We start from the raw sequence: 15979 nt of genomic DNA on the forward strand, positions 1-15979 counted from the left end.
CAGGGATTCTATGAAAGAACATCCCACAGTTTTTCTTAAGTTTTTTTTGGAATAGATTAAATTGTCCCAGGCGCACACTCCAGGACATTAAATTGAAATGCAAACATATTTTGTGTCTTTTTAAAATGTATGTTTGACAGCTTTAGTTTGAGTCGAAGAGATTCATTACTTATTTCCTTTGTTATACTGTAGTCAAATTCTGGAGGATTGTGAAATTAAATCAGAGAGATTAAACTGGACCGGTTATTTGGTCCTTCTGTAACTACTGTAGAGGGGATAAAGGAGTTCCATGGAAAATTAATTTGTGCCCATGGAAGATTATGGTCCTTAGTTCAGGAGAAGTTTGACTTTATCCTTGAAATAGGAGAGACAACTTTTATATTCATCATAGATTCAGTAAATTTACAGATTATTATGAATCTGCTTGTTTTGCACACATCCGCTTATCCATTCACTGTTTCTAAACCGTTTGGTAGCTTACAAGTTACACCACAGCCTCTCTGCTTTCCTTAGTCATTGAAATCATGTGAAGCCATGTGATTCAACTGGCAGCAGAAACAGTGACTTGGGTTTCTGTTCAATCCCTGGGCCAATTATTGGGCACCTGGTTTGGAGAGACTGAAGGTTCACTTTGTGAAGCGACTGTTGAGTATTCAATGTAAGGAAGTCCAAAAGCATAACGTTTATTTGATTTGTCTTTTGCCATTTTTCTTCTCCTTTCTTCTGCACAGGTGTAGGATGCACTGGTGCCATGACCATTATTAATGGGGAGGTCTTGATGGTGGACATTGACCAACTATTCAACTCGAGGGCATTTTAAACAAGCCTAATTCTGTCTCCACCCAGCGTACTCACTCTTTAATTTCTACCAGTGGTCGCTGGATAGGTGTGGGCCCTGCCAGTTTTTCTCTTCCAAACCCTTTTTTGTTATAATGCCCCAAAGGTTAGCTGTCTGAGATTGGTCCAATTTAAGAAACATCAATGCGTGAACTTGAACATTACTGGGCTGTAGGCAGTTGCATGGAGCCCAAGCATGTAATATTTTCATTACATACAATAGCTGTTCGGGATAAAGATCCCTTCCACTTTGCCCTCTGGTTTGTAACATAACACTGAAGATATTTTGTGGGATTGCAAGAAATTATGTTTTTGTTTGTGCGAATTTAAACAGTGGATAAGGTAATTCTGCTTTCACTCAAAATTCACCTCACCTGTGGGGAGGTGGTTGGTGAATGATCCTGATTTCACTGCATTTGCAGTAAATTGCCATATTTTGTTTATAAAACATTTTTAGGATCTTAACAGTGAGCACTTCTTTCCCACTTTTTGTGAAGTTTTTGCTGCACTTATTACAGGTATAAGGAACTGATGTCAGGGGCTGGTTTAGCTCACTCGGCTAAATCGCTTGCTTTTAAAGCAGACCAAGCAGGCCAGCAGCACGGTTCGATTTCCGTACCAGCCTCCCCGGACAGGCGCCGGAATGTGGCGACTTGGGGCTTTTCACAGTAACTTAATTGAAGCCTACTTGTGACAATAAGCGATTTTCATGTTGACTGTAATAGCAAATTAAATGACAAAATATGGAAATCAGTTTCCCGTTTCTCTCTCTTCCCTCTGGCATGCAATTTTCTAAGACTAAAAATCACTGAAATTAGCCACTCAATTGAAGAGTTCTTTTATAAGTCTCCATATCATATATATACTGTGTACCAGTCGGATATAATCATTAGCGGGGAAGTTTGTTCTTGCTTTGTTTACCTCACCAGTAAATTCTTGTACATCATTTGAGCTCAAGTCACCAGAGCTGATTATAGTCCTCTCATTACCTGACATCCATACATGCCATTGTGTCTGGCTGAAGGATTGGTAGTGGTGCATTTTCTCTGTGGTAACTTCGACCAAAATTAAGTGCAGTTTGGGAGCTGAGCCTGGAGCTTTGCTGGTATTGTGTGGCTCAGTGACCACAGAGATCTAGGAACTGTCCACCATACTTTGTAATTTAGTAACGTAAACCCATTTCTTGACATGGTTTTGTTTTCTAATTCAGCATTGTTTTAAAATCATGTCTCTTCCAGACCAGGTTTGTTCAGCTGGGATAAAGTTCTGAAGATGTCTGCAGTGGGACGCCTCGAACATGCTTTTAACATGGCTAAAAAGCACCTTGGGATCGAGAAGCTGCTGGACCCTGAAGGTTAGCTGTAGTTTGGTGTTAGTGTGCTTGCCACATTGTGTTACACAGGTACATTGAATTGATACTGAATGATATAAATGGGTGAGACTAAGTAATGCCACAAAGTATTCGACATTTACTCTGCTGTATTTCTGATCTTGGCCTTACTGTTGAGAGATGCTTGCTGCAGAGGAGGGAGATTTGGAGAATTAACCGAGGCATTGGAGTAGATTTGCCGTGGTCAGTACATGATGGGAAAATGCTGAAATACTAACTATGATTTAGAAAATCATACTATGATTAAAGTCGATGAGTCTTTCCCAAAGGAACTTATGTTCAACAAAGTTATTAAAGATATTTGGGAATGTAACTTGTAGGGTACATAAAGGTGAACCAGTAGATGCAGTAGTTTAGATTTCCAAAAGACATTCATTGAGGTGCCACACAAAAGGTTAGTATGCAACACCACTAAACGGAATCAGAATCCGTTGAAAGGATATAACTATGTAGGTCCGAAATAGACACCCCGTCAGGCCTAGCAAGAGGCAGAATCTTCATCACCAGGGAAGAAGGTGGCCTCAAAGGAAAGGAAGGAAAAGCTTTATGTGAAAAATCACAAACTTCTAAATACCTGAAACGACTAGAATTGGGCAGCTGGAAATTGTGAGCTGACTCCCTAAAACTGGAAACCTCCCCTACATGAACAGATCCCCAAACCGCTCCAGACCCTTTTCCCAGGGGGGTTAACTGGGAAACATTCACTCTTACCTAAATTCAATTTGTATCCAGAGAAGGAGCCAAAGGTATTTTTATTTTTATTTTTTAAATGTAAGTTTAGAGTATCCAATTATTTTTTTTTCCTATTAAGGGGCAATTTAGCATGGCCAATCCACCTACCCTGCACATATTTTTGGGTTGTGGGGCTGAAACCTATGCTGACACGGGGAGAATGTGCAAACTCAACACGGACAGTGACCCGGGGCCGGGTTCAAAATTGGGCCCTTGGTGCCGTGAGGCAGCAGTGCTAATCACTGCACCACTATGCTGCCCAGAGCCAAAGATATTAAACAACTTTATTATGGCATCTATGGAGGGGCTAGAATCATAATGTAAAGAAGTAGATTGTCCTCGTAAAGGTACACCTGATGCACCTCATCCTGACTAATTCCCCTCTACTTACTGGAGAACCTCAGCGCTATAGTGAGCTGCCCAAAGAATCAGGAGTGGGGGACTGTGGACAACGCTGCCTCGTGCACCTATCAAAAGGAAAGTAGTCAGAGTTCAAGGCATTTGTACGAACACTGGCAAGTGGGTGTCTTTTACAACAGACAAATCCAAAAAATTAAATTGTGGCCAAAGTCAAACCTCCCAAGAATCTCAAATACATACTCCCATTGCTCTCTATCAAATGCCCTTTCAGCATCAAGAAATACTATCATCTCAGGTTTGGGCACTGAAGGGGAAAAGGAAAGCATTTAACAGGCGACGTAAAGAGAATCAGCCATCATCATATTGAATGGTGGAGCATGCTCACAGGGCTGAATGATCTATTCTCCCTATTATCAGTGATGCTGACCCAAGTTTCTTTTACTCAAATAACTAGAATGATAGAACTCGGCTTGCTTACAGAATTCTTTCCAGTTACTGCTAATTACAGGCAAGATTTGAGAGCAAATTTAAGAAGAAGACGAGCACTTTTATCTGTTGCCAGACCTGCTGAGTTTATCCAGCATTTTCTGTTTTTATTTTTGGTGAAAACATTAGTGGACAGGTGCAGAATGCTGAATTTTTGAAATAGGTCTGGTCCCAGTGAATATCATGCATAGCCTGAATAAACCGTACATTTTAATTTTACACCCCAGTGGTGTTTGTCTAGGTTTCCATTTCTGATTTATGCTACTTTTCATCCAGATGTTGCTGTTTCTCTGCCTGACAAGAAATCCATCATCATGTACGTAACCTCTTTATTTGAAGTGCTCCCTCAACAAGTTACTATGGAAGACATCCTTGAAGTGGAGACTCTACCAAGGCAGTACAAAGTTGAACATGCAGAGGGTCCTTTATCCCGTCAGAAGGTATGGAACTGGAACTGCCTGTTACCATGTACAATGGTGAGAGTTCTGGGGTGAGGTTAGTGAATTGCTCAACTAAAATACTGATTCCATTTGGTCCCTCATCATTATTGGGCTTATTTTGCTACTACATTATTTTCATGAACAGCTGGGAGGCAGATGCAAAATATTACTGAACTCACGCTCATGTACAGTGCGATTATGCACTGGGGAATCTGTTTTTACTTAAAACTTTTCTGCTATTTATCTAATCCTCATTGAGAGGTACAAGTGACCTAAGTTACGCATGATGTCAGTGGTGGCCACGGTGGTGTTGATTTTGCATCAAAATGCCGTGTTATTAATCTTTTGATAAATTTACAGTACCCAATTAAAAAAAAACGAATTAACAGTTAATTTAGCGTGGCCAATCCAGCTACCCTGTACATCTTTTTGGGTTGTGGGGCTGAAACGTATGCAGACATGGGGAGAATGTGCAAACTCTACACGGACAGTGACCCGGGATCGGACCCGCCGTGAGGCAGCAGTGCTAACTACTGTGCCACCATGCTGCCCTGTGCTCTAAATCTTACATAAATTATAAAATTTGATCCTAATGGATACAGTGTTAAACAGGTTACTGGTTGCAATTGGTTAGAGTACTTCAGCTTTAACTTTTCAGATAGGAGTTACTGAGAATTATTTCACAGAAAACATTAAAAAATAGGGTCCAGTTGGCGGCGGCCTTTTGGTCTTGTGTGCCCCCTGAGCTTTTACTGTCTTAACTGACAAGTCAACCCTGCTGCTGATTCTTTCTCCTTTTCTCTGTTTGAGTTTTGAGAAGCTGGAGGTTTGGAAAGTGCCATACTGATTCCTGTTTATAAATTCTAAATCAGAGCACTATAATCTGTTTGGGTCTGTGACTTGATATCTGTAGATTATTTGTGGCTCTTGAAGTGTTAAAAGTACATGTACATTTCGCAAAAGTGAAGGGCTTTGAAACCCCAATTTGGAACAACTCTTGGACTAATTGATAATTTAGATGTTCTTAACTTGCAAATATAACCATCAATGTTAAAAGGATTTTTAAAATGTTCTTTATTAGAGTGTGACCTCTGGAAAGGAGTCATTGAGCTCTCAGGCTGAAACTTCCAGCACAGTGCCTGCGATGGATGTGGATTTGGACAGTTACCAAGCAGTTTTGGAGGAGGTTCTAACGTGGCTATTGTCTGCTGAGGACACTCTTCATATGCAAGGTGCCATCTCATCTGACGTTGAGGAGGTGAAGGAGCAGTTTCATATCCATGAGGTATGGCCGGATACTGTATCAGGAATTGTCAGTCTTTGATCTTGAGCTAAATCTTTGTTAGAGAGAAATAAAATTAATTGTGGTTAACATTTATTGTAAATAGGGCTTTGGGCATGCCTTTAACTTAAATGAGGAGAGTGGGGGTCAAGTGAAGGGGGGGGGGGGGGGTTTAGAAATCCAAAGAGCAACATTGAGGCAGTAGAACAGTGCAGCAATTTGGGTAAAGGCAAGCAGAATGGTGTGGGAGGGTCAGAGCGTTTAGTGGATACAGTGCATCAGCTAATAAAGTATATGCAAAGAATAGTGGTAAAATAATAGCATTAAAGACTATAGTTGGATAGAACATCAAGCAAGAAGTAATTGAAATGTAATATAAATCAGCAGAGGAAGCCTGAACGATGAGTTTGCAAAATGCTTTTGCAGCAGTTTACTGGAACAATACACTGTGGAAGCGGTTAGGCATAATTATATTTTAGTATTGTGTAATGAAGCAGGTTTAATTAGTGATCTCACAATATAAGGTCCTTTAGGGGAAAAAGTGATCATACTACAATTGAATTCCATAAGAGACGGGAGAAGCTATGGAAAATTATAAAATGACAGAAACATTGAAAAAATATTTTATGTCTTTCTACACAGTAAAATACACAAATTATGTACAGAAATAGAGGGTAACCAAGGGGTACGAAGAGTGAGGAAAGTAATTAATAGCAGCAGAGAAAAGGTATTGAAAAACTATAGGGACTAAAAGTCAAGGTAGCAGAGTGCACTGTTGCTTCACAGCGCCAGGGTCCCAGGTTTCCCGGTTTGGGTCACTGTCTGTGTGGAGTCTGCACATTCTCCCTGTGTCTGTATGGGTTTCCTCCTACAAGTCATGAATGACATGCTTGTTAGGCGAATTGGACATTCTGAATTCTCCCTCCGTATACCCGAACAGGTGCTGTATTGTGGCAAATAGGGGCTTTTCACAGTAACTTCATTGCAGTGTTAATGTAAGCCTACTTGTGACAATAAAGATTATTATTAAGTAAAGAAATCCCCAAGGTCTAATGGTGTGGACCCTAAGACCCAAGCTGGGAATTGAACCTGGGACCCTGGAGCTGTGAACCAACTGTGCTACCCACTGTGCTACCGCGTTGCCTTATGTGGGCATGGAAACAGTAGATGCGTTGGTTGTCATCTTCTAAAATTCTGTCGTTTCTGGAGCAGTCTGGCAGATTGGAGGGTGGTACATGTAATCCTGCTATTTCAAAAAGGAGGGAGGGAGAAAACAGGCACTTGCAGACTGGTGAGCCTAACATCAGCAGTCAAGAAAATGCTAGAGTCTTATTGTAAAGGATGTGATAACAGGACATTTAGAAAATATCAATGTGATTAAACAAAGTCAACATGGATTTATGCAAGGAAAATCATGTTTCACAAACCTACTGGAGTTTTTGAGGATGTAACTAGCAGAATAGATGAAGGCGAACCAGATGATGTGGTGTATATGAATTTTCAGAAAGCTTTTAATAAAGTCCTACAAGAGGTTAGTGTATAAAATGAAAAAACATGGGTTTGGGGGTAATATGTTGGCATGGTTTGAGAATTGGTTAGCAGACAGGGAACAGATTTGTAATTGATGGGTCTTTTTGGGAGTGGCAGATGGTGACCAGAGGTTTGGTCCTCTTCTCCTGTTTCTTGCGTTCTTATGTTCCTATCTAATTATTTATTGTTATTTGTGGAATCTTACTCTGTGCAAATTGGCTACAATATTTCAGAGATCACAAAAGTGATCACGTCAATAAACTGGCTCCTCGTGCTCTTATATACCCGAACATGGGGATCAAGCTATAAAAATGCAGGCCCTTTCTTTACAAAAGGGAAAGATTGAACTGCTTAGAAATGTGTTGCTGCTGCCATAGTAGCAGAAGAGGAAACATGTAACATCTGCAGCAAATCAGCAATTTAATGTGTTCGTGGCTGAATTAAGACAGTGGAATTTAAATTGTTGGAGGCCTGAAATGCTTAATCATAAGAACTAGGAACAGGAGTAGGCAATTCAGCCCCTTGAGCCTGCTCCACCATTCAATACAATCATGACTGATTTCATCTCAGCCTCAAATCCACTTTCTTGCCCGTTGTCCATAATCCTTCAACCTATTATTTATTAAAAATCTGCCTATCTGCTCAAGTTTACTCAATGTCCTGGCATGCACTGCACTCCGGGGTAGTGAATTCCACATATTCACGACCCTTTGAGACAAGTAACTTCTCCTCATCTCTGTTTTAACCCTTATCTACCCCTTATCCTAAAACTATGACCTCTCGTTCTGGATTGCCCACAAGAGGAAGCATCCGCTCTACGTTTACGTCGTCAATATCTTTTATCATCTTATTAGGTTTATTATCACGTCTACCGAGGTACAGTGAAAAGGTATTGTTCTGCGTGCAGCTCAGCGAGATCATTCCATACATGAAAAGAAAATACATAATAGGTCAAACATAAAATGCACAGCAAACATAAAATACACAATGCAAATACATAGACACAGGCATCGGGTGAAGCATACAGGAGTGTACACAAGAACATAAGAACTAGGAGCAGGAGTAGGCCATCTGGCCCCTCGAGCCTGCTCCGCCATTCAATGAGATCATGGCTGATCTTTTGTGGACTCAGCTCCACTTTCCGGCCCGAACACCATAACCCCTTAATCCCTTTATTCTTCAAAAAACTATCTATCTTTACCGTAAAAATATGTAATGAAGGAGCCTCAACTGCTTCACTGGGCAAGGAATTCCATAGATTCACAACCCTTTGGGTGAAGAAGTTCCTCCTAAACTCAGTCCTAAATCTACTTCCCCTTATTTTGAGGCTATGTCCCCTAGTTCTGCTTTCACCCTCCAGTGGAAACAACCTGCCCGCATCTATCCTATCTATTCCCTTCATAATTTTAAATGTTTCTATAAGATCCCCCCTCATCCTTCTAAATTCCAACGAGTACAGTCCCAGTCTACTCAACCTCTCCTCATAATCCAACCCCATCAGCTCTGGGATTAACCTAGTGAATCTCCTCTGCACACCCTCCAGTGCCAGTATGTCCTTTCTCAAGTAAGGAGACCAAAACTGAACACATGTAGTACTACTCTGTAGAGAAGATGTGTGAAGAGATCAGATCAGTGCATCGGTCCATAAGAGGATCGTTTAGGAGTCTAGTAACAGCGGGGAAGAAGCTGTTTTTGAATCTATTAATGCGTGTTCTCAGACTTTTGTATCTCCTACCCGATGGAAGAAGTTGGATGAGTGAGTGGTGAGAGAGGTCTTTGATTATGCTGCCCGCTTTACCAAGGCAGCGGGAGGTGTCGACAGAATCAATAGATTGGAGGCGGGTTCGCGTGATGGACTGGGCGGCGTTCACGTCTCTCTGTAGTTTCTTCTGGTCTTGCGCCAAGCAGTTGTCATACCAGGATGTGATGCAGCCAGATAGGATGTTTTCTATGGTGCACCTGAAAAGTTGGTAAGGGTCAATGGACATGCCAAATTTCCTTAGTTTCCTGAGGAAGTATAGGCGCTGTTGTACTTTCTTGGTCGTAGCGTCGGCCTGGGTGGACCAGGACAGATTGTTGGTGATGTGTATACCTAGGGATTAGAAGCTGTCAACCATCTCCACCTCGGCCCCGTTGATGCAGTGGTGTATACAATACTTTGCTTCCTGAAGTTAATGACCAGCTCTTTAGTTTTGTATTCTGACTCGTCATTGTTCGAGATCTGACCCACTACGGTCGTGTGATCAGCAAATTTGTAGATGGAGTTGGAGCTATATTTTGCCACACAGTCATGTGTATATAGGGAGTGTAGTAGGGGACTAAGTAGCCTTGCAGGGCCCTGGTATTGAGGACTATGGTGGAGGAGGAGTTGTTTATTGTTACTGATTGTGGTCTATGGGTCAGGAAGTTGATCCAGTTGCAGAGTGAGGAGCCTAGGTTTTGGAACTTGATATGAGCTTGTCTGGGATTATGATATCGAAGACGGAGCTGTAGTCAACAAATAGGAGCCTGATGTAGGTGACCTTGTCGAGATGCTCCAGTGATGAGTGTCGGGCCAGGGCGATGGCGTTTGCTGTGGACTGCTGCGGCAGTATGCAAATTGCAGTGGATCTTGGCATTCTGGGAATACGGAGTTGACTTTCTTCATGACCAACCTCTCGCAGCACTTCATTACGATCGATGTTAAGGCCACCGGACGATAGTCATTGAGGAATGTTGCCTCGTTCTTCTTTGGCACCGGTATGATGGTGGTCTTCTTGAAGTCGGTGGGACCTCGGAATGGAGTAGGGAGAGGTTAAAGATGTCCGCAAACACATCTGCCAGCTGGTCCATGCAGGCTCTGAGTGCAAGACCAGGTATCCCATCCGGACCGGTCGCCTTCCGAGGGTTCGCTCTCAAGAAGGCCGATCGGACTTCGGAAGCTGTGATGGTGGGTATGGGTGTGTCCGGGGCTGCTGGGGCAATTGTCAGCGGTTTGATGGTTTCCTGCACGAACCCGGCATAAAACGCATTGAGTTCATCAAGGAGGTGTGCGCTGCTGCCGGTGATTCTGCTCAGCTTCGCTTTGTAGCCTGTTAATGTTGTTTAAGCTTTGCCAGAACCAACGAGAGTTGGTTATATATCTTAATTAGTTGTCCTCTCATTCTTTTAAATTATAAAGACTGTAGGCCTAAACTGCTCAATCTCTCTTCATAAGACAAACCCCTCATCTCTGGGATCAATCTAGTGAGCATCCTCTGAACTGCCTCTAATGGAACTACGTCCCTCCTCAAATAAGGGGACCAAAACTGTACACAGTACTCCAGGTGTGGTCTTTCCCTTGCCTGGACAGTTGCAGCAACTCTTCCCTACTTTATACTTTATTCCTGTGGCGATAACTGCCAAAATTCCATTTGCCTTCCTTATTACCTGGTGAATGTGCACGCTAGTTTTCTGGGATTCATGCAGAAGGACACCCAGATCCCTCTGCACTGAAGCACACTCTCGATTTTGATAATAATTGTCTTTCCATTTTTCTGACCAGAATGAATAATCTCACACTTGTCTCCATTAAACTCCGTCTGCCAAATTTTGGCCCACTCACCTAAACTATCTGTATCCATTTGTAAATTTCTTACTATCCCACCAATTTTAGTGTCATTTGCACATTTGGTGATAGCGCCTTCTATTACTGACATCCAAGTCTTTAATATATATTGTAAATAGTTGGGGCCCAAAGACCGACCCCTGTGGCACCCCACTATTTACATCTTGCCATCCAGAAAAAGATCCATTTATCCTGATTCTCTACTCTCTGTCAGTTAGCCAGTCTTCTATCAAAGCTAATAAATTACTTCTCATCCCATGTGATCTTGCTTTGTGTATTAACCTCTTGTGTGGCACCTCATCAAATGCCTTCTGGAAATCCAGATATACCAGATGCTCATAGGACATAGGAGCAGAATTAACCCTTTCGGCCCATCGAGTCTGCTCCACCATTCAGTCATGGCTGGTATGTTTCTCACCCCCATTGTCCTGCTCTCTCCCCATAACCCCTGCCCCCACTTATTCATCAATAACCTATCTATCTCTGTCTTAAAGACACTGAGTGACTTGGCCTCCACAGCCGTCTGCGCCAGTGAGTTCTGCAGATTTACCATCCTCTGGCTCAAGAAATGCCTCCTCATCTGTTTTAAAGGATTGTCCTTTCAATCCGAGGCTGTGCCCTCAGATTCTAGTTTCTCCTTCTAGTGAAAACATCCTCTCCATGGTCACTCTATCCAGACCTCGCAGTATGCTGTAAGTTTCAATGAGATCGTGCCTCATCCTTTTTAACCCCAACGAGTACAGACCCAGAGTCCTCAACCGCTCCTCATATGGCAAGTCTTCCATTCCAGGAATCATTCTTGTGAACCTCTGCTGGACCCTCCCCAGGGCCAGCATATCCATCCTTAGATACGGGCCCAAAATTGCTTACAATATTCCAAATAGGATCTGACCGATCCTTTTACAGCCCCAGCAGTACACCCCTGCTCTTGTATTCTAGCTCTGTCGACATGAATGCTAACACTGCAGTTGCCTTCCTAACTGCCAACTGAACTTGTACTAACAGTAGTTATTACTAATAATCGCTTATTGTCACAAGTAGGCTTCAATGAAGTTACTGTGAAAAGCCCCCAGTCACCACATTCCGACCCCTGTTCGGGGAGGCTGGTACGGGAATTGAACCCGCGCTGCGGGACTTGTCCTGCATTACAAGCCAGCTGTCTTAGCCCACTATTATTGACTTAGCTTGTTGGATCTTCGAACAACTCTATAAAATTAGTCAAAACCGTATTTACCCTTCATTAAACCATGCTGACTCTGATGGATCATGTTTGACTTTCCGAATATACTGTTATTATGTCCTTAATAGTGGATTCTAACAATTTCCCAACGACAGATGTCAAACTAGTCTCCTACTTTCTGTAGTCTACTATTGTCTCCTACTTTCTGCCTCCCTCCACTGGAACCTTCCTATATTCAGGGAATTTTGGACTATTATAATCAATGTAATCGCTACCTCTGCCACCATTTCTTTTAAGAGCCTAGGATGTAGTTCCTCTCTTTCCTTTACCTCAGCATTACCTGTTACTATTGGGATAGTACTACAGTAGTCCCCCGTTATACCGCGCTCCGCAATACCGTGGTTCGTGATATACGGCGGGGGGGGCTTATGGACCCCAACTGTCAGCTTCTCTCTGGATCAAAGTGAGCCGGCCGCTGAAATTGACACTGCCGGCTGAAATTGACACTGCCGGCTGCTCCTCTCTCACTGAGATTCAGTGAGAGAGGAGCAGCTCACACAGCGTCCGGAAGTGGATAGTGCAGAGCTACAGCTGGTACCTCCGTAGTGGTTGAGGTAGGGTGGGGGTGGGGGGGGGGGGGGGAGGGGGTGGGGGGGGGGGGGGGGGGAGGGGGTGGGGGGGGGGGGGAGGGGGGGGGGGGTGGCGGTGTGGAGAAAGGCCTGAACTGCAGGGGTTTGGGACCGAGGAGTGATGCGACACCCCCCTGCCACTTGTTCCCAAACCACCAAGTTGACAGCCCTGACACCTAAAACTGAATCCCAGCCTTGCCTTTGAAACTGACCTGCAGCGCAGGGTGCAAGCGCGTGCGGCAGATGGGGTGCAGACAGCAAGACCTTGTAAGTTCCTGGTAAGTTTCTGTGGGTTGTTTTAATTAGATCCACGATGGGGGTTTTAAATGTATTTAAAAATCTATGCATGTGCTTCCCATTGTGAGTCTACGGGGGTCTGACCTCTTCCCCCCCGCCCCCCGTAGACTCACAATGGGAAGCGCATGCATAGATTTTTAAATAAATTTAAAACCCCCATCGTGGATATCCGCGGCTCGGATGCAACGCAGGTGGCTGTCTTGGACCCCAACACCCGCGTTATAAAGGGGGACTACTGTAGTGTCCTCCTCTGTGAAAATTGAGGCAAAATATTGATTTAGTGTCTCTGTCATTTGTGTTCCACATTATTAACTCCCTGGTCTCTCCCTCCAAGGGACCAACATTTACTAATAGAAGTTTTTGCTATCCTTTTTTTTTTGTTTTGTGAGTTTTCTTTCCTAATATATCATTGCTCTTTTATTACTTTTTAGTAACGCTTTATTGATCTTTAAACATTTTAAATAGCTCATGACATTTAATATGGTGACATAGAAACAACGCTCTAAGTATTTCCTCCCTCCTCTCCCCATGCACTCTTTCCGCCCCCCCACCCCCCTTAAATGTGTTAGTACCTGTGTAAAAGTTGTATATAAACATGTTAACCATTGCTATTAGCAGAGAAAATACCTAGCAGCCAGTAATTAAATATTTCTTAATTTAAAAAATGGAAATGGCCATGATATCTGCAGGACAGCGTTCGATGAGTTTGATGTGAAGCGGTATGACTTGCTAGAACATCAATTTGATTTACCTCATTGAGGGAGGCTGTAGGATTTTTATTGTCTATTTATAATCTAATACTTTATAACAACCTAGGATATTGTCCTAATAATGGATTGGAAAGTTGGTGTGGTTTGATTTTTAAAAAATTACAGCGATATATTTTTGGGGGTCTAAAACATTTTTTATTCCATAATATTTGCTATTTAGGCTGAAAACGAATTTATTTTTAAAAGTCAGAATTGGCCGAAGCGCACAACCTGTGAACCTAAGGTAAATTAAAATACTTCTTGAGATTAGTTTTGTGCACCAGAGTGACCTTTGTTATTGGGTTTCGAATGGTTGTTGGGTATGATTACATTTTTCAGTCAATAGTAGATTTTGCTAAAAGCAAATTACTGCGGATGCTGGAATCTGAAACAAAAGGGATAATGCTGGAAAACATCAGCAAGTCTGGCAGCATCTGTAGGGAGAGAAAAGAGCTAACGTTTCGAGTCCGATGACTCTTTGTCAAAACATGTAATCCCCAATTTAATTGATATTTTCATTCTTTCTGAACCAGGGATTTATGATGGAGCTGACTGCCCATCAGAGTAATGTGGGCAATGTACTCCAGGCTGGAAATCAGCTTATTGCACAAGGCAATCTGACAGAAGAAGAAGAGAATGAGATCAGAGAGCAGATGGCGTTGCTTAATTCTAGATGGGAAAGCCTGAGAGTTGCCAGCATGGACAGACAAGCAAAGTGAGTTATGAACTGACTGTTGAGACTAAATGTTTTTAAGCATTGCATTTTAAGACCATTGTTACCTGTAACAGCTATTAAATTAACATATGTTAAGGCTGGGCTGGAGAAAGGCTTGCAATTTTAATTTATAAACGTATTTCAAGGGAGCACGGTAGCATTGTGGATAGCACAATTGCTTCACAGCTCCAGGGTCCCAAGTTCGATTTCGACTTGGGTCACTTTCTGTGCGGAGTCTGCACATCCTCCCCGTGTGTGCGTGGGTTTCCTCCGGGTGCTCCGGTTTCCTCCCACAGTCCAAAGATGCGCAGGTTGCGTGGATTGGCCATGATAAATTGCCCTTAGTGTCCAAAATTCTATGATTAACCTAGGATAAAAGTTCGGCACAACATCGTGGGCCGAAGGGCCTGTTCTGTGCTGTATTTCTCTCTCTCTCTCTCTCTCTCTCTCTCTCTCTCTCTCTCTCTCTCTCTCTCTCTCTCTCTCTCTCTCTCTCTCTCTCTCTCTCTCTCTCTCTCTCTCTCTATTGCTCAACTTCATCTCTGACTTGAGTGAAAACCCACCACCGTGTTTAAAGCACTGAGATCCATAGTACTCCCAAATGTGTCTGACCAAGCCTCTCTGAAGCTTAAGCATCGTTTCCTCCCCGTTGTATTCTATTACCCTTGCGATTAAAAACTAGTATTCCATAAACTTTTTTGATTACATTTTATATGTGTTCTATGTGCTAATTTTTAGTGATTTGTGTAGCTGGACACCCAAATCTATCTGATTCTCCACAGCTCCTGTTATCAGCCAGGAATTTGTGTGGTAATGGTGTAGAAACTGTCAGCATTTGCCATTATTACTCCTCTTAAACTGGCTACAATTTTGGAATTTGGACATGTGCAGAATAATGTGAAATCCAGAAGTAGTTGTTATTGGGCCTGCATCTCTTCATTGGCTGCGCTGTAGAACTTCCTACAAGACTACAATCTCTGGAATCAAGGGTTTCCAATCTAACTGATAATTTAACTGTACAATTCCTGGATAATGTCACACCGTGTTGAATGAAGTGTAAATGGTGTACTAACTTCCTTCATAATTACCGCTGGACACCTTCACTGTTTCAGAAAGGCTAATTTTACTTCACTTTAATTGGTTGTCTACCTGTTTACTGACATCATTGCTGCTACATGCGAAGACATCCCCTTGACTTGGCATTGTGGTGATATGCCTGCAAGCAATATCATAAATGGCTGGTGGTGTGACTTTCAACCAGCAGCTGGCGGTGCAGGCACGCCATGCGGTCTCAAGACAGTAATCATGTGACAAGGCACTTCGATATAAGTGGGGGCACATCTAGTCAACACAGATAGTTGTAAGACGTACAAGTGGACTGTCGTGCCTCGGTATAGTTCCAGGGGAGTACAAAGAAACTCCATGATAACTTGCTTTGTAACAGATCGCTATCTTCCCACGTGTGATTCAATAAAGATCCTGGTTTGGCAAGTCTCGAGTCATTTGGTAGATTCTTTGCTAGACATCGAACACCGAACACAACATGGTACCAGAGTGATGAAGATTTGAAGATAACGACGGCAGTGACAAAGTTAGGAATTCGGCGGACAGACTGACCTAGTGAACTGCAGCCTGTGGTGACTCGATGCACTAGAGGATGCTGAAGCGCGAGATGGTAGGATTGAAGGCCTCTATCAGCTTTAGATAACTGGTAATGTAGATGAAAACTGGTGGCTCTTCAAGCAGCAGATCAGACTCTTATGTTG

General features: G+C 42.8%; 1 protein-coding gene across 1 annotated transcript in view; it reads left to right on the top strand.

The window, feature by feature from the left end:
- utrn (utrophin) overlaps positions 1 to 15979 on the top strand; it is a 560528-nt gene that overhangs the window by 99298 nt on the left and 445251 nt on the right. The window contains 4 exon segments of the mRNA XM_038808060.1: positions 2076 to 2191; positions 4082 to 4245; positions 5327 to 5530; positions 14032 to 14213. Of these exon segments, the coding sequence (XP_038663988.1) occupies positions 2076 to 2191; positions 4082 to 4245; positions 5327 to 5530; positions 14032 to 14213 (666 nt within the window).

The sequence above is a fragment of the Scyliorhinus canicula genome, chromosome 1, assembly GCF_902713615.1.
Source record: "Scyliorhinus canicula chromosome 1, sScyCan1.1, whole genome shotgun sequence".
Classification (NCBI taxonomy): domain Eukaryota; kingdom Metazoa; phylum Chordata; class Chondrichthyes; order Carcharhiniformes; family Scyliorhinidae; genus Scyliorhinus; species Scyliorhinus canicula.